General features: G+C 38.7%; 1 protein-coding gene across 1 annotated transcript; it reads right to left on the minus strand.

Moving 5' to 3' along the window:
• Positions 1–6,855: 6,855 nt before the first annotated feature.
• slc6a22.1 (solute carrier family 6 member 22, tandem duplicate 1) lies at positions 6,856–18,421 on the minus strand. Its single transcript, XM_080462541.1, has 15 exons — positions 18,063–18,421; positions 15,742–15,929; positions 15,282–15,416; positions 14,125–14,265; positions 13,573–13,660; positions 13,360–13,492; positions 11,477–11,611; positions 11,117–11,220; positions 10,759–10,883; positions 9,900–10,012; positions 9,316–9,453; positions 9,122–9,224; positions 8,896–8,996; positions 7,114–7,284; positions 6,856–7,026 (listed from the first exon to the last, which is right to left on the minus strand). The coding sequence occupies exons 1-15, from the start codon at positions 18,212–18,214 to the stop codon at positions 6,916–6,918; spliced, it is 1,938 nt and encodes a 645-aa protein (XP_080318667.1). The 5' UTR covers positions 18,215–18,421; the 3' UTR covers positions 6,856–6,915.
• Positions 18,422–18,640: the final 219 nt, after the last annotated feature.

Below are 18,640 nucleotides of genomic sequence, written 5' to 3' on the forward strand. Positions count from 1 at the left end.
TACAAAGCGGAGGGGAAGCGGGAATGTTTGCAAGACAACGGCATTGCCAGAAACTGCCAGGATGTACCTGCCTCTATATATATATATATATATATATATATATATATATATATATATATATATATATATACATATATATGTGTTAATTTACTGTGTAGAGTTGCGATGTGCCTCTACAGTGAGTTTCTGACACCAAAACCTCAGTCGCTGGTTTTCAGACCTCTGGTTTGTATTTGGTATTAAGCCTGTTTGAGGCAGCTGTAATCATGCATCACACGACGTGTTTGGGATTCAGACTTGAAACTTTGATCATTTTTAAATGTGCAATATGTACTTTGGAAAAGGTGTAAGAAGTCTTGTTAGCTCAGTTTGTTGTACTTTAAACAAAGAAACACACACAAAACAAACAAACAAACAAAACACAATCAGTTCTTCACGTCAGTGTAACTTGGGTTCATAGTGAATTAGCAAGTTCGCCAGTTATGTAAGACTGCTTTCAATTACTTTAGAGGAATAGAAATAACTCCTAAAATGTTCTAAATTACAGAAGTTAGTTGCCAGAAATCAGGAGGAAAGTAAAAAAAAGAAGAAAAAAAAAAGAAAGAAAAAAAGCACAAACTTCATTTAGTAAACTGTACAAAACATGAACCTGTAATTCAGAAACTGTGGCTCTTTTATAGATTGTTTTGTTGTTGTTAGAAAGAGCTAAATCGAGATGAGATTAATCATACATTTATCTGCTTCCTTTAAGAAGAAGCAGAACCTCAAACTGTGCTGCAGACAGGTTTTCTCCGGGAAGGCAGTTTAAATGTTTTGCTGTTTCTTTTCTAAGGTGAAGAACACACGTTGTGTTCCTGCGAGTGGTCACATCAGGGTCATGCACTAAACTTATAACTTATTCCTGAATACATGCATGCTGAAATGTTTTTTTTTCTTTTTTTTTTTTCTTTTAAATCCATCAAGACATCACACAAAGCACGGTTTATTTTACAAGGAGCCAGCCTGGTGTTGGAGTTGATCAAGAAAATTCTTGTTTTAAAAGCTGAGAGATGAATTCTTGTGGACTGATTACATTTTAAAGCCAGTGGCAGCTGCAAAAAACGAAATACAATGACAAACGCTTATAATCTTTCCTTTCACTCAGCTTCAGTGGAATTTAATGCTCATTGGCTCTGATTTCTGTTGTCCTCATTGTGTTGATCCATAATATACAGGTGCATCTCGAAAGTCCATTTTCCCATCATTGAATTCAAATAGTGAAATTTCCATATATTGTAGATTTATAACACATAGAACGAAATACATGAAACCTTTTTGTTTTATTTTTTTATTGTATTTAAGAAACTTAAATACAGTGTCTGAGGATATATTTCGTAAGATGAGACGTTGATGCCATAATTTTCACAATGAAAATTTTGAAAATGTTATATGTGTATGTACATGTGGTGAGTGTAGAAAAGATAAGAAAACAAAAACTATTAACCTTTCAATGATGAAAACATTTTCTGAGACGCACCTGTCAGTGTTTCTCTCTAATATGCTCGAGCTGGTCGGTGCATGCAGCTCAGATCAAAACACAAAGTCAATTTACTCCACTCATTTGTATTTAACAGGACCGAAAGGACAAAAACAAAAAAAATCCCCCCAATTTTTTTCTTTCAAATTTCCCAATTTTTCTCTCTGTTGATGTGATCAACAGCACAATTTTCTGTTTTGTGCAGATACCCCCCCCCCTTGAAACAGGCATCTCTGTATTTCACACGCAATTTATTTTATTTTCGATATAAATGTGTGAATGTTATTGTAGTGAAGAATGATGCACTTTGGTAACTGTCAAACCAACACTGTTATCTATTCATAAACATGTCTGGATGTAATCTGGACAATAATGTCGGGATGTTTTATATACATTTGGTTGGTTCTGAATGAAAACCTTAGCTGTCTTAAATATTTTGTGTAAGAAAAAAAAAGAAAAACCATGAAAAAATTTTTTTTTCTTTTGACAATGTGTGTTTGCGTGCGTATGTCTCTACGGTATATATTGTTGTTTGTTAGCAAGGTTTTTAAACAGCTTGTTGCTACCTGTTTCCAAGTACTGCTGGCTCGAAACATTCAGACATTTTGTACAGTGAAAATGAGCATGAAGTACTTTGTTTTTTTGTTTTTTTTGACATTATAAAGTGTATTTAAAAATATCTAAACTATTTTACCCCAATGTCAAATACAACTAAGAGTAATAGGCTCCTTTGATTGTGTTGATGACTTGAAAAACAGACAAGCGAGCTGATCTGCAGCATGGCTGATCAGATCGGTTCATTAAATATTGAAGTGGTATATTATAAAAAGTGTTTACGTGTATTCAGAGGAACATTACCCTGTCAAGAATAAGAGATTGATGTTTTAAACTGGCATTTATGCAAAATAAGTATTTTCAAACTGAAAAACAACAACAACAACAACCCAAAAGTGGTACCTTATGTTCACGTCTTCTTTAATATATATTCATTTTTTTTGCACTTTAAAAGCATTGAATAAATCCAAGCATTGCATTGAAACAGACACATCATTTACAGGTCCCGATTTTACTGCATAAGTACATCCTTTTAAAAAAAGGTTTGACTTTTGATGACAGTAGGAAATGTTTTGGGGTTTCTATCCTGTATGATGTGTGGTTACTTTGTATGAGTAAATGTATGCCGGACTGCTAGAATACATTTGTTTCTTGGACATGTACCTTAAATCTCTCTGCTGCACTGTAAACCCAAATGCTCAAAGCAATTAAACAGATTACTTAGTCTAATCTTGTTTACTCTTATTTTTTTTTATTATTATTATTATTATGCATTTGTTTTTATCTACTCATTTATTTTGAATCTTTTTGACTTTTTTTTTCTTTTTCTTTTTTTGATCCACCTATACACTTTTGTTCCATCATTGTGAACTGTTTGAAGGACCACGCAAAAGTAAAACCCAAGATTGAATAAAATTTTGAGGTGCAAACTTTATTATTCTTTTTTTTTCTTTTTCTTCTGCTTTCCTCACTTTAGTGTGTATAACATTATTACATCATACATTGGCATCAATGCAGAATTCAATCATGTTTCAGGACGGCCTTTCAATCACAAAGGGAAAAACAGATGGACATGATGGTCAGTGCAGCACATGGAAAGAACTGCGCTGAAAAGACATAAAAAACTATAATATCATCAGGAACTTTTAAGTACAGTTTCTCAGTCGTGCTGCAGTCATGCTATACTGTCCTCCCTAGAAATTCTTTTTAAATTCACAATTCATTTTGCGGTTTTACAATTTAATCTATTGTTGCTGTAAACAGTGATTCAGCATAATGATTTACTGACGTTAAAATTATCCACGAGCTCTGTTAGACGATTTTCATGTTGTTAAACAGCAGTTCATTTTAAAGCTAAATGTTAGTCTTAGTTTTGTTTTGTTTTTTCCAAACCAGCTTTTAATGATGCTGCCCACATCCAAATTACCTATGCTGAGAGCGTGACATAATCAGTTTCATTGAATGCAAATTACAGTTCATGTTATTTTTAAAGTATCAAATGTCCTAGATTTGGGAAAAACCTTTAAAAAAATAAACTGCTTTAGGTCATTAGTTTAAAAGGGTGATAATATCTAAAAACAAGTAATCACCCATGGTGTCTTTTTTAAAATTTCAAATTCAAACTTTTTTGAGCTCTTTAGGGTTTTTTTTTCATATCAGATTCTAATTAAATAACACGTATGATCAAGTAAAAGCACACAGACTAATACTAAACAGACCCAGTGACTGTCTTGTTTTCTCAACTGCTGTTCAAATGCACAAATGAGCTTTTAATCTCGGCTTTCACAGCGACATGGATAAGATGTTTCCAGATTGTTCAAACATGAGGGCAAAAAAAAAAAAAAAAAAAAAAGAGAGACAAGGAAATGTAAACATCTCCAGGACTCTGTACAGCTGGACAAACCGAACTGCTGGAAAGGAGATCCCAAGGTGATTTTGTTTGTTTCCCATACTGGTGCAGTCTTTTGAAAATGTCTTTGTTCTGGTGCGCTCAAGGACAACGAGGCTGTTGCGTCATGACATCACCCAGAAAAGTATGTGGGACAACCTCGAAGTCACAAAAACAAACCAGGCTGGAGTTTATTATCAACATTTTATTAACAATACAAAAATTTGACATCATGTGACAAGACGATTATCACTTCCTCTGTGAGAATGGTTGTTAAAAAGAATAATGCTAACCTCACTTCAGTGCCAAATAAACGATGATGTAAAAACAAGTACAAACATGATTTCTATCGCAGCATTCAGACTTTAATCAACCAATACCATCATTGTTGAATCACTTAAAATTTGGATACACAAACATTTGTGATTCAAGAAGTCATAAACATTTTAGACATGAGCAAATTGATTATTCAGGAGAAAATGATGAGTTCATGTAGAAATGTAACCATGTAAATTGCCAACATGAGTTCACACGATTTTCACAACAAAAACAATGATGGTTCTTTAAAACAACCCCCCCCCCAAAAAAAAATGTCATTGTACAGCATCTGAAAGTTACATAGAACTATTAACACAAAATGTGATCGCTTGATAGAAAAATTATACAAAATAGTAAAAACTTTAATCTGCAAACTCCATAAAAAGGGAATCCATAGAAAAGCTATACAGTATAAGTTTTTTAGTTCTCCATCATATATGTAAATAACTTCTCCAAAATATAATGTGCGTTTCTGACTGCTAAAGCCAATATTCAAATCATTTTTAGCACAATAATATGGACACACGCGTGAATACCGACGTTTGATGACTAATTGAGCAGTTCATATTGTGTGTTTGTAGTATTAGTACTCCACAGCTGGACCAGGTGCGCACAGTCTGCGGACTGTAAAAGCGTACCTGACCATTTCTTTTCTTACACGGCCTCTTCGAGGTTTATTTTAAATCTATTGCACTCAGATTGACTTTATTTCATTCACAGTGGTCTGAAAGTGACTCCCGGGTTCAGTAAGTATGGTTTATTTGGCATCTGTCCATGGATGCTACTCTACAAAGAGAAAAGAGAACATATACTGTAAAATGAGATTACATGCTGAGGGGGAGATTAGCCCACCACAGACCAATCGTGTCTTACTGAGTCGTCGTTCGCACACGGCTGCACTGGGGATTAAGGTACAGTGCTTACAATGAGGCAGCGTGTCTTTTCTCATGCAATCTCTACTTTGATCACTATCAAAACAAATACTCATTCAAACCGCAAAGCTGTTCTTCTATTTTCCTGCACTTCATTCGTTACAGGGCTTTCTACTGGTGTCTTTCGCATGGCATTCTGAAACTACATAACCAGTGTATAGATATTAGGCTTCTCATTGAAGGCTTACTTTATAAAAGGCAACTGCCGGCAGAATACATTATTTCCAACCTCCTACAAACTCACTTGAATAATCTCAACAGTCTATTTAACGTGTTAATTTAATGTATGCAACATGCTGATTAGGCAGAACATTATTCACGTGTAACCAGGCATTAATTGTGTTGCTTGTGCTACATATGTTTAACACAATTTGTTCATTGCCAGGAAAAGTCGGAAGGCACAGGGCATAATTAATCATTCTCATTTAATCTTAAGCCTTGACGGCTCTATCATGTCAGGTGTATCGCTGCAGTGACTCTCGTGTGCTTAAAAGAAGTAAAAAACGTGCTCGGAGTTAAGAGAGACAGTAGCTAAGCAGCTTTGTGACCCAAATTGACCAAGATTATGCTCAGTGAAGGCAGGTAACTTAAAGGAATCTACTTTGTGGCACAGAACACAAAAGCCCACTCACATTAGTAGTTATTTCTGATGACTTGACACTTTTGCACCCTACATTCAAACAGATATCTGTACTCTCACAGCCATTTCTTGTTCCGTCCTCTAATAGGATGTTACAGGGTTACTGTGAACAGGTCAAAGCGGCTGACCGTGACGGCTATCTATACTGAAACTACATTCCATTTCTATCAATGATGGCTGAAAGCCATCTGTGTGTCTGGGATCTTAAGGCCGATAGTTCATAATAAAACATATTCAACACATATCATTCAACATACTTGTGGATTTCATACCTCTTCATAATATATTTTATTGAAAGTACTATTAAAAAGGTGAGTAATAAATGAAATATAAATAGAGCGCTTCAGTCTTTTCGCTGTTTTTTTTAGGTAACAGTTCTTTTGTTCTCTGTGCTTTTGTAAGTGACTGCATGAAGATTTAAGGCAGCATAATTCAGAAGTCAGTTTTTGAACTGAAAAATTGAGGCTTGGATTTCAAACCAAATAGCAAGAAAAACACGTTGAGCTGTTCGGGTGTAAGAAAGACCTGACTTCGCATCGCCTCATTCGTTGTTGGAAAAAAATCTACTTTCCCATTGTATTCCAATATTTTAAGACGAACGAGTGACTAATAAACTGGGGCTAACAAGCTTTTGTTCATCTTGTTTAATGTAGTGTAACGTTATAAAGGTGCACAGCTTCCTGGGACTGTTATAGACACTGGCAGTGTTTATATGACCACAGGAAACAAATACATGTTTCGAATGGAACATATTATTTTTTGCTGAAATGGAATGCAGCTTATGAATCCGATGATCCTGTCAACATTTATCTCTGCAGAAAGTCTGACAACTTGTCACAATCGAGTGACCCCCCCCCCCCCCCCCCCCCCCTCCCCCCCCCCCTCCCGCCCACCTTTCTCCTAGAGGACTGTGGTCCTTCTTCCATGATTGCTCAGCCCACTTTATAAAGTCAATCACTCAGAAGGTTGAGCACCACGTCTTTTCAGGGGGCTTGGTGGACCATTTTTTTTCCTTATGCTTCAAAGTTGCACACGTGTCAGACTGCCCCGGTTCGTCTGCATGCACCTACGTGTGCACGGCATCAAGAGGCGAGGCCCCGTCAAACAGTTCAAGAGCTTTCTTATCCCGCATGGTCAAAGGGAGATCTTTGGCTGGGGTACATAAGACCCTGAACCTCTGACAAAGAAAAACATTGGATTTATTGTCAAGAACACATTTGAAAATTACTTTCTTAGAGGCCATATTCATGTACGAGTTGCTCACCTGCCACAGTGTTCCGGGAGTCTTGCTGAGATTGTACAGCATCCAGAAGGGAACCATGAGGGTGGAGGAGAGTGTGAAGAACCAGCCGAGAGCATTACCCCACCACGGATATGGGATCTCATTGTTGAACTTCAGAGGAGTGTATTTTATCAAGGAGAACAAGAATGTTCCCTGAAAGTAATCAAAGAACGAAATGAACATTCAAGTCTAATGACTATATTTCATAGATTTAGCAGACTTCTTTTTATTATTATTTTGGCTGCTTCGTTGCCCATCATTGGCTAGATCAGCCATCATGTTCCCCTACCCCCTGCCTCCTCTACAGCCCATGTCCTTCTTCCTCTTTTCCTCCTGCAAAGTCATGTCATGGCTTTGGCTTCGCGAACGAAGATTCATGAAGGAGGTCCACCCCGTTTTCTCCCACAAGACCTCTCGTGGCTCATAAGTCCAATGCGAGCACGGCAGGCTCGGCTGCAGTGTCGACAGATAAAGGATTGGTCATCTGGGTCTGATGGCTGTGCTATCCGGTCTTTCCGTTGTTGTCTCTTTACAGCTAAGTTGCTCCTACGTTCACTCTCAAAGGTTGAGGCGGCTACGTTGATGGTGTGACGCCATCCAACTCGATCCTCTGCTTGTGTTTTCCACTCGCTTGGGTTTAAACCACAGATGTTGAGAGACTTTTTGAAACAGTCCTTATATCGTTTCTTTGGAGCACCCCTGTCCCGGTGACCACTCGAAAGCTCGCCGAACATGATGATCTTTGGTAGACGATGAGTCAAAGTAGCTCCTTCTAAAACACCCTTCATCCAATATAATAGATAGAAGAGACAACCTTCGCTGTTGGTTCATTATTCACAACGTCCATCTTGCTCACTTACCAGAGTTTCATTTAAATACTGTTACAGGAGGATTAAATTTGTCATTTTTTAAAGTTCTGACTTCTGTACCTCCTCCTTCCATTTTATGCCCGTTTTCTTCCTTTACTGTTAATTCGGCACACAAAATAGAATACTAAATAACTAAAATAGGTCAAATAGAGCTTAATATCTCCTAAGAATAATGATTCCAGTGCTTTATGTTCACACATTTAGAAGTCTAGACAGTATTTCTTCATAATAAGACTCAAATCTCAGATTGAAAGAAATATCTGGATTTTTTTTCGTTCTCAAGCCACATTTTTTTGACTCAGCAAAAACACAAAAGCTGTTTCTTTATGTTCACGAGTCATCAGCTGACATTTTACGTAACACTCCTTCCACTGTGTGAGAGGCGGCCATGGCCTACTTAAGAGGATGACTCTCTCACAGTCATCAGGTAATTGGTTTTTGTCTTGTCTTAGCGAGCGTCAAAGTATTTTCAACTTCATACCACATAGGACGCATCAATTCACCGCTGACATGGGATGATGAGATGGATGTTCACTTTTCTTTTATGTTTGTTCCAGTTTTAACAAATCTCATCTGTCGTTCAGGATAGCATTTGTACGAACTTGGACTGCAATTTCATTTTTCACAAGATGATAGGGTTAAAACGAGGCATCGTAAAACATGAACACTCAGAAACGGGTTGATGTAAAGCAGCTCACCTAACTCGCTAAAGACCGTTAAATCTTCACAAGTTGTCATGATAATCAGAGGTGGTGCTTTTGTCTGCCGCCGTTTGAAATCAATGACAAATTGCAGTAATTCTAAAATGTGTTTTCTGCTGCTGTTGTCATTGCAAACCACAAAATTAACAAGCTAAAGGACAGGTGCTGAGTAAATAAATGTTACTACAACTCACCATGCACACAAGTGGCGTGATATATTTCAAACAATATTTGATCAGGGGTAAAGGTCTGTATCCGATCATGTCTTCTATGTTGTCATAAAACCGGTCTGTGCCTGTGAGCAGACAGAAATACAGAGAATAATAAAAAAAAAAAACTCCACAGCAATAACTCAAGAATATTGAATTCCAAAAAAATACAACAAAGTGACTGATAAACCCATCTCATTTCCTGACTCACCGTAGACCCATCCAATACACACAGATTGCAGTATGGCGAACAGAAGCAAAGTCATCCCACTGCAGGCGTAGTAGTCGAACACCTGGAAGATGTACAGCCCGCCCTGAAAGGAAGATAAAACGCCCAGTTTACATTCTATCATTGACGAAGTGCAGTCATCGTAACAGATCTGTGACGTTTTAAATTCATCTTACTTCGGTGACCATCACAAGGCCGACGAGGAAACTGAAAACACTGATGACAAGCAGGAGGAGTTCACGTCGGTGGCCTCTTTGGAAGTAGGCAGGATACATGTCGGAAACTGCGGTTGCGAGGGCTTCCAGACCCACGAACTGAAACACGAATCACACAATATTCATTAGACTGAACGGGCTGCGGCAAAGATTGCAGCAAAATTAAGCTTCTGTCATAAGTACTTGTGGACCTGAAAGAAACACACAAGGGCAGAACTGGGGAATTGATCAAAATCCATCACTTTCATTTAGAAAGCATCTTTCTGAAATTAAAATGCGGCTCAAAGCGCTTTATAAATGACTGACAAAACATTTAATGGAAATACTTGCACACGTGTACCAGAAGCGTCCTGCTTTGGATACATCAACTTCAATATAATGATTGAATTAACCTGGAAGAACAACGCTTTTTTCAGATTTGATATACTTCATAATTTGAAGTAGTGGACATTAAACAAAACTTTTTCTCATTCAGGATTTTTATGAAAATGTAAAAACCAAACAGTTTTTTGATGAATATTTTGCATAAAATAGGTTAGCCTCACCTCACTGTCCAGTCCAAGGAGGATGATCATAATGAAGAAGAATATAGCCCAGACTTGAGGAAAGGGCATCATGGCGACAGCTCGAGGATAGGCAATAAAGGCCAAGCCAGGACCTGCGGTGGACGGGAGAAATATCATGAACTTGTGATTTTTTTTGGAGGGGGGGGTGAAACATTATATAACCCTAATACGGTGTCATGCCTTTCTTTGCCGTAAACTTTTTGCACGTTTATGTTAATAAAATGTGTTTTTCCAGGTTTTATTCCCTCACGATTCCTGGTGTTTTAATGTTTTATATGTAGTCATTTTGTTGTGGTTGTAGTTGTTGTTGTTTCTAGTCTGGTTACTGGGCCTTTGATATTTAATGATTTGCATGTTTGATCATAACATTTTTGGTATTTCATGAATTCCCTTCAATGTCCATGTGTTCTGCTGCTGCTGCTTCGTGTTCCTGAGTTCAATGTCCTGCCAGGATTTCCCCCCAGTTTTCCTCACATCAGCTCATTATTGTGTCTTGTGTTTTATATTTTCATGTAGCAGTTCGTTGCTGATGACTGTTGTTCGTCGACTTCTCCCATTTCTTCAGGTTTTGTCCCACACTGAACCCACTGGCAGGTTTCAGCTTCATATGCCTTTGATTGTTCTCATGTGTCTTGTTTCCGCTGATGTGTATTTTAAATGGCGTCTCAAGACAGTGGCAGACTTCTCTATGTTACATCTGCAGTCATTATTTTACATTAATCTATACAAGCCTGCATCAGGTCCTGTGCTCATGCGTCTGGATATAAATCCTGCTTTCACAAAGGCCCTGAATTCTATTAGTTTTGCAGTATATCGAGATTTTCTGTGACATATTCACCTGACTCTGCCACTTTGGATATGTCTGTGTTTTGCTCATACGCCATGAATCCAAGCGCAGAGAAAATGGCGAAGCCAGCAACAAAACTGGTTCCACTGTTCAGGAGGCACAAGTACACACAATCCCTAAAACACAGAAAAATGAATCAACGCATTTCACATATTAACAATTCTACATTTTTCTTCCATGAATGCGTTTGATGCTTTTCATTACAAGGCTGGTTTCATTATCATGTGATGATTCAATTAGTAGCTATTGTTTTAGAGCAGAAAATCGATCAGGGCAAAGTCAATATGAGTAAAATAATAATAATAGATTTGCATTTGAAGTGTAAGTGCATAGGTCATAACAAACTTACTTGTAACAGTTATTGTTGTATTTATTATAGCTACCGAGTGCAGTTAGACAGCCGATGCAAATAGCATAGGAATAAAATATTTGCGTGCCAGCATCCATCCACACCTGAAAGAAAATAAGAGGTTATTTGTTTCATCATTAACTTAACAAGGTCACTTTTTCAGTGTGTTAAATTCCTTATAAGTTATACTAGTACAATCAAAATATTGAATGCGACTACACCGAAGAAAAGAAAACGTTTTACGTCTCTTCAAGTTAATAAGTTGACGTCTTATGATTTGAACAAATCAATATAGTGAATGTTAACATCAAGCCACTATATCATGTGCCATATGCCTTTCAAACATGAAACTGCTTGAACCTGGGGATCGCTGAGGCGGGACGGATCCGGGTAGAGGTAAAACTTGATCCCAGCTAAAGCTCCAGGCAACGTGAGTCCACGAATGAGTAACACCGCCAGCATCAGGTATGGAAATGTAGCAGTAAAGTAAACTACCTGTGGAAAAAGCATGGTAAACATTAATGTCCCGTTACGCATGTGTGCATCACTGTGAGTGTCTTGACAGGGGTCACGGGCTTTTGATGTTGCAGTATAATTTGCTTGGAGATCCCATGTTTGAGAGGATGCAGCACTGATCTTCACTTGCACTGTGGAATTTTCTGAGATTTCACCAGAAACCCCCGACAGTGAAAGTATTCCCAGCACTTCACTTTTTACACTTTGTTATTACAAAATGGATTAAGTTGGTTTTCCTCCAAATAAAACAGAAAATACAAAAATACCATAATGACAATATGATTTTTTAAAAAATCTTTTTAAATGTTTGCAGGGTCATTCGATGTATAAAACTTGGGTTCAACTATAAATTTGATTGAGTTTTGAACATATTTACTGTCTGTAACTAATCAATATTGGTAAGTGATTGAAAGTTATTCAAAACGGTTAAAGTTAGTAGAACAACAATCACGTGGGTTTGTTAAACACAGGAAATATGAATTTGATGATTGGAGCCAGTTATAATAGTCTTTTCATTTTGAACATAAACTCCCTAAGAAAAAAATTTCTTTTTTTAATGTTAATATACATTATGGGGCTTGACTAAGGTTAGGTTAATCAGGAATAAATTACAGTTGTGTTCAGGGCAAGTCACACTTTAATAAACTAATCACACTCTATATGAAGAGCATTATGATGCATTTTGGTCAACAGGGAAAAAAAACCCAAAACTTCGGTGTTTAAAAAAAGGACTTAAAAAAATCAACTCAGGCTTCCATGATTGTTGTTTAGGGGTAGAGAGATGGTTCGGTGAGTTTTTTACAACAGGAATGTTAGTTACTGATCTGTTCTCAGATGTGATGAAAACAAAACCATTTGTGTATGCACTAAGCTTCTATTTACCGTTTCTCTTTCTTTCTTCTTCTTCTTTTTTTTTTTTTTTAAAGGCAATTGAGCGAAGTGAAGGCCTTGTATCGTTAGGAAGAAACATGGCTTCTCCACAATGAGTTCAGCCTGGCAGACTTTCAGCAAGTGCTGCAAGTCACCCCCTCAAACCGAGGTAAGATATCTAGCAAGGCTAAAGAACGCCATGCGCGAACAGAAACGTCTATGTCGACACTCAGCCAACTCAAGAGTTGTGTGTGGGCTGAAAAACGCTGAGCCACACATGTAAACATTCAATGTCACAGAGTTTGGAAAAGACGAGCGAGGGGGCAGGCAGTCATCCAATAACCTCACTAGGGGCAGATACCAAGGTACATGCGAGTAGAAGAAAGTTTAGGGCCTCATCAAAGTCAGTTCACAGTGATATAAATATTCATACAATATATAAATATTTCATAAACACCTGTTCTGTACTGTCACAGGGTGCTTTCAAATATGGGATGTAAAGGTAGTAAACTCTGCCTCTGCATTCAATGTAGCAATCAAAAAAACCTCTTTTCATTTTGAAAGAATAATCGCCGCTTTATTTTTCTGTCCTTATTGTGCCGTAATGTTATACGTAAATCAGAGAAGCATACTTTTTTATTGCATTCCTCATAGAGTGGAATCTAGTCACATGTGCCAAAAGTACTACTATCCCATTAGATCGACTAGATTAACAAAGCTTTCGAACACCTGAACAACACAAATAATGTCTCTGCATACTTAGAAGGAATCTCAAGCATGAACTGATCAAGCCGCTTCGATAAGGGGCAAAATATCTTCACAGATGTATATCTCAGCGCAGACATTCGTCTCCATACCTTGCCAGTAGACCTCACGCCTTTCCAGACACAGAAGTAACAGATGATCCAAGATAACAGAAGACACAAAGCCAGCTCCCATCGTATGCTGCCCAGCTCTTCCACACTGCCTGTGATGTTCAAAACTCTTCTCCTGCAAATCACAAATATGTTAAGCCATATTCACACGTTCTAGGAAAACATTGTTCAAGTTTTCTTTCCTCCCCCACTTACTCCCAAAACTCTCTCACTGGTGATGTTGCGTTCGCCGGTGCAGTCATGTTGAAATAATTGGCCTTTTGATTGAACTCCACACAGGCGCCTGAGAAACACAAGAGTTTAAAAATACCGTTTTCACTTTTAATCAAGTGTGTTCATAACGCAAGCAATGTGACGCAAGAATCCAAAAAGAAGGACACCTGAAAGCTACAAGAACCCTTTTAAATTATACAATGAAAACACTTTATGAAGATTATACATATTTCTTTACGCTTTTCAGGAAAGAACAAAAACAGAAATCAGATTTATGTAACAAATAAAGCTGCTCAACTGATCCCTCATAATACCGATTATTGGAAACTGCAAAGCCTTTTTAAGACACGCAGCAAACAAACTGCACTCAAACACCCAAAACATATTTCTAAAATGCAGGCTGATATAAGATTATCAGTCTAAATCAGCCTCTGGCCTTTTGTCACACCTCTGGAAGAATGCAGCGTTTAACGAAATATTCTTAATTAATGATTTGTTTGTTCTCTTGTAACACACACACACAAACACACACACCTGTGTTCCAGCTGTTTCTGCAGTTTGCCCAGGGAAGCTCAGAGCTGAACGAGGAGAAGAGATACAGGAAGGCCCAGGCCAATATGATAATGTAATAAATGCTGGAGTATAAAACAACAATCTGACTGCCGTAACCCAGCCCTGAAAAAAGAATAAGCAGAGAGACAAAAACAAGATTTAGAAATGGTGAGACTAGCAAGATATCAGCATATGGTACAGATTCACCATACATATTATTAATAAGTGACGTTACACCGCAATTATGGAACGTGTGAAAAATGAACTCAGGCTTAAAATGGAATGATAAAAGATGAACAATTGAAAAAACATTAGTGAGTTCAAGACAAGAGACTTGGGAAAAGAAAGAAATGTTCCTGTAACTCCTCCGTTCGCTTTCAAATGAAAGTTCCACACGACTAAAACTATGAGAAATTTCCAAAAGTCTCTTAAATGGATTGATTGATTGAGTTCATTAAAGCACGACAAGATGTTACATCTAATTTTCTACCTTTGTAATTCATGTCACTAAAAAAAATCTCTTTTCCTCTTCTGGTCGACACGTGTCAAACTGGATGACTGATTCTGCACTAAATCATTTGTAAAGGGGCCGAAGGTCGATGAATCTACTGGTTTAAATGTTAGCTTTGTTCTGTAATACTGTCATGTGCCGTTTGCAGCCGCTGCACATGTGTCTCCTTCAGACGACGGCTGCAAGCCACAGTGCAAATGGAGGCAAAACACATTATCTCGACTTTTTTTAATTTTTAATTTTTAGGCTTGCACTTTAACCCATGGACTTGTGATAAATGAATCAAATATGAAGGATGCTATAACAAAAACAAGTCACAAAAATATGACCAATTAGTCTTTCAGAATTTCGATTCCCTAAAAACAATTGTAATTAAGCAGTTCGTGTAGGATAAGATTTTGGAGGATCAAGCCAAAAATGGATTTACGTCAATGTTTTAATAAAGTTGTACTTTTCTCAATTGGAGCTAACTGAAGTCCAATCTGTCATGAAATGTTCGGAAAAAGTGTTCCCACGACATAGTTTTCATTGAGGCCACCAACATTAAGAATTTTCAAAATGTCTCAGCCTTCACGTCACACGTTCTTGTTTGCGTTCATTTTGCATTCGCAGCCAATCAGCCGTTCACCTTCGAACAAGGGGCAGATCTTCCTCCAGCAGGTGATGCTTCCCTGACTGGTGTACTGGCCGAGACTCGTCTCCAGCAGGAACAACGGGATCCCGCAGGTGAAGAGGAAGAGTACGTAGGGGATGAAGAACACTCCTGAGGAAAAATACGGAAGTTCCATAAATGTGAAGTTGTTTCGCAATCCCGTGCATGAGCTGATCACTGTCAGAGTTTAGTGTAACGAAACAAGGGAATGATTAATGCAAAAACACACACCAGTTCTACAGCTTTACACATTTTGATACTGCATGTCACAGCCTCACTCCAAAATGGATTCAACTCATTTTATCCCCCCAGAAATTCTACACACAATACTACATAATGACAACGTGAGAACTAGTCATTTTGAAATGTTAAAATCTAAATGTTTCAATAGAGATGAAATGGCATTCATTTAAAAAATAAAAATAAAAATCTTTACCGCCTCCATTTTTGTAGCAGAGATAAGGAAACCTCCACACGTTTCCTAGGCCTATGATTTGTCCTGCGACGGCCAAAAGGAACTCGATTTTACTGGACCACTGCCCTCGAGCAGTGGAGGCAGGGGGGGGATGAGCTGCGCTCATGTCCAGTGTTAACTTCTCTTGTTCAGATGACTTCTCTGTCATGCTGCAATGACAAACAAAGAGCAGTTATGCAGCAGTAATCATGTTTGAATCAGTGTAGATTACAGGTACATGGAGTCGAATGTAATACCAACAACAGATATGCATATTTTATACGGTCATTGAATCGTTTATCGGCTTTATTCTCCAAACACACAAAGAAAGAAGGCCCTTTTCTATATATGCACATTGCTTTCCATGTGGTGTAAATATCATAATCACTGATCACAGCAGAGATACAGAAATGATCGTGTTGTTTTAATGCCCACGATCTGCACAATGACAGCAGTCTTGCCGTCTTGGGTCAAAAGAGGGTCTCTGTAGCTTGGCATGAGTAGTATTTCTTTTCATCAATGTTGCTTTTGTGCGGCCGAATCTGAATTAAACGTGGGAGTGAAGCCGAGCAGACTGCCAAGCATGTATACAGATCCAGGACTGTCAAGAAGCCTGGGTTGCAGTATATCGCTTTGTTTCAGTTTTTTTTCTTTTCTTAGTGATCACATTCACTCATTCGGAGAGCATAAAATAACTTTGATCCATATTGTGTTCTTTATGTGTGACAGCTCACATTTAGGGGCCAAAACAGGCAAAGAAAAGTAGAACGTTCTTAAAAGTTCTGCCTAAAAAAAAAAAGTGTTAGACGAAAAATGAGTGTTTGAATCATATGCCAGTAACACTCAGTAACGCAATAACAACAATAATAATAATAATAGCCGCCCTCCAAAAGTGAAGTTAAGCACAGACCTAAAAAAAACCTGTTATATTTAATGCTAAACACCATTACAATATTTGTCTAAATTGCTTCCCATTGCATTTGTGGCTCTACAGGAGCATACCTTAAGTTTCTGTGCGACAAGACAGAACAATCGATATTTCATAGGGTAGCTACTTTTAAATGGAGTCGGGTGTTTTGTCTAGAACAGGAGAGTGGGACATATTGTTGAAAAATACGTTTCATGGGAATGTACTGCTGAAACGCTGAAAAGGATAAGGAGAGTTGTGTTGTACCTTCCAGCCATCTGCATCCAATGATTAAGACTCACCTTAAACTGGACAGGCACTAGATCAGAAGTCACAAGTGAGCATTAACAATATTGACAGGTGGGAAGCGACAGCTGCTGTAAACAACTTCAGGCGCTTTTCCACTTAAACTATAACAACTGTTGCTTTTGATGAAGCCAAACATTAGGACACAGTTGTTGCTTTTCGCTTTGAATATTTCTGGATCTTCTGGACGAGTTCCTGACCAGAAGGTGCAACACCTTGGTCAGGACGCCAGACCATGACAGGACAAATGTGACTTTCACATTCAGCCTCCCAACAGCTTAAAGTCCCCAGTTCTCCATGAACACGTTAGTGTACTGTAGAATGTTTGTTTCAGGGGAGGAATGAACTCAACGTGCATTTTTCAATAACACAATCGTAAGATTCTTGGTCCTATCACATTTTACAATTGTGATACATTATTATATGATGCTTTATAACTGCATTCTTCACTTGGGGAGGTCATTTAACACTTCTGAAAGAAAAAAATTAAAAAGAAAGTTTTATTACTGAATACTTTCATGTCTTCAGTTGTTGTTTGGACAATAAACATCTTGAGCTACTTCAATGAAAAGATATTCTCACCATGAGGCATGAAGACAAGTCAGTTTCCTTTGTACTTGAAAAGTTGATGTAAAGGAGGGTCTGACTGAGCAAGGGCTTGGAGGACAAAAACAAACAAACAAACAAAAAAATGAGCTACAGCCTTGCTGCCGCTCCAAGACTCGAACCGGAGACCCTCGCTCCGAGGTGGAACTCCGAACCACTGCACAACTCGGAAGCGAAGGTTTGAATGGCGAGCGCGCAGGAGAGGAATGCATGTGTGTGTGGAGTGTTTGCTTTGTGCAGAGCAGCTGGAGGAGCTGCGCTGAGCAGAAGGGAAATAGCAGCTCTCACTGTAAAGCGCAGCCCGTCACCTTTGGCCTAGATTGTACAGCAGCAAGCGGCAAGTGCGGCGAGAAAAGACCGTTTGCGTCTCAACTGCGAGGACAGCGGTCCATGTCCCAGTACTTCCACCGCACGGACGCTCGCACCTCTCACGCAGAGACAATAACCTGTAGAACAGACGGTAGAAACGAGACGGGGAGAGTACCTCGGTGAATGGAAAGGCGCCGGGCTGAGTTTGTGTTGATGAATTACGCTTCCATCCAGGAGAACTCCTCCGGCGCGCTCTGTGGAAAACACGACTCCAGACGCCCTCTGGTCAGCGGTGAGAGTCCCAGTTGTGAGCAGGAGCGAGTCCATGCGGGGAGGTCGGACAGGAGAGAACGAGTTGAACGTGACAATAGGGGAGAGGCGGCAGAGCCACCGACACAAGCACACACAAGCGCGCGCGCGCACACACACACACACACACACACACACACACACACACACACACACACACACACACACACACACACACACACACACACACACACACAGAGGAGGCGGAGCTGCAGAAGTACCAGACCGTCTGCGCGACATGTCAGTGAGGCTGCAGAACTCACCCACCCACGCACCCACCCCGACCCCCTCAGGTCAACCCAGCCACACTGGGGAAATAATGCTCCGCTAAAACAAGAAAATGAAAAGCAAAGAAAAGAAAACAAATCAAGGTACAGATTGAGCACAAATCTGATTCACAAGTGAAGTTACACTGCAATTATGCAACAGATGAAAAATGAACTA

Source organism: Lipophrys pholis (assembly GCF_963383615.2).
Source record: "Lipophrys pholis genome assembly, chromosome: 4".
Lineage (NCBI taxonomy): Eukaryota > Metazoa > Chordata > Actinopteri > Blenniiformes > Blenniidae > Lipophrys > Lipophrys pholis.

Bases quoted from the DNA above. Each gene is read 5' to 3' on its own strand.
- slc6a22.1 (XM_080462541.1), bottom strand. From the start codon at position 18,214: ATGGACTCGCTCCTGCTCACAACTGGGACTCTCACCGCTGACCAGAGG. The intron at 13,493-13,572 runs GTAAGTGGGGGA...TGTGATTTGCAG, and splicing joins CCAGTGAGAGAGTTTTGGGA to GAGAAGAGTTTTGAACATCA. The intron at 10,013-10,758 runs GTGAATATGTCA...CGTCCACCGCAG, and splicing joins ATCCAAAGTGGCAGAGTCAG to GTCCTGGCTTGGCCTTTATT.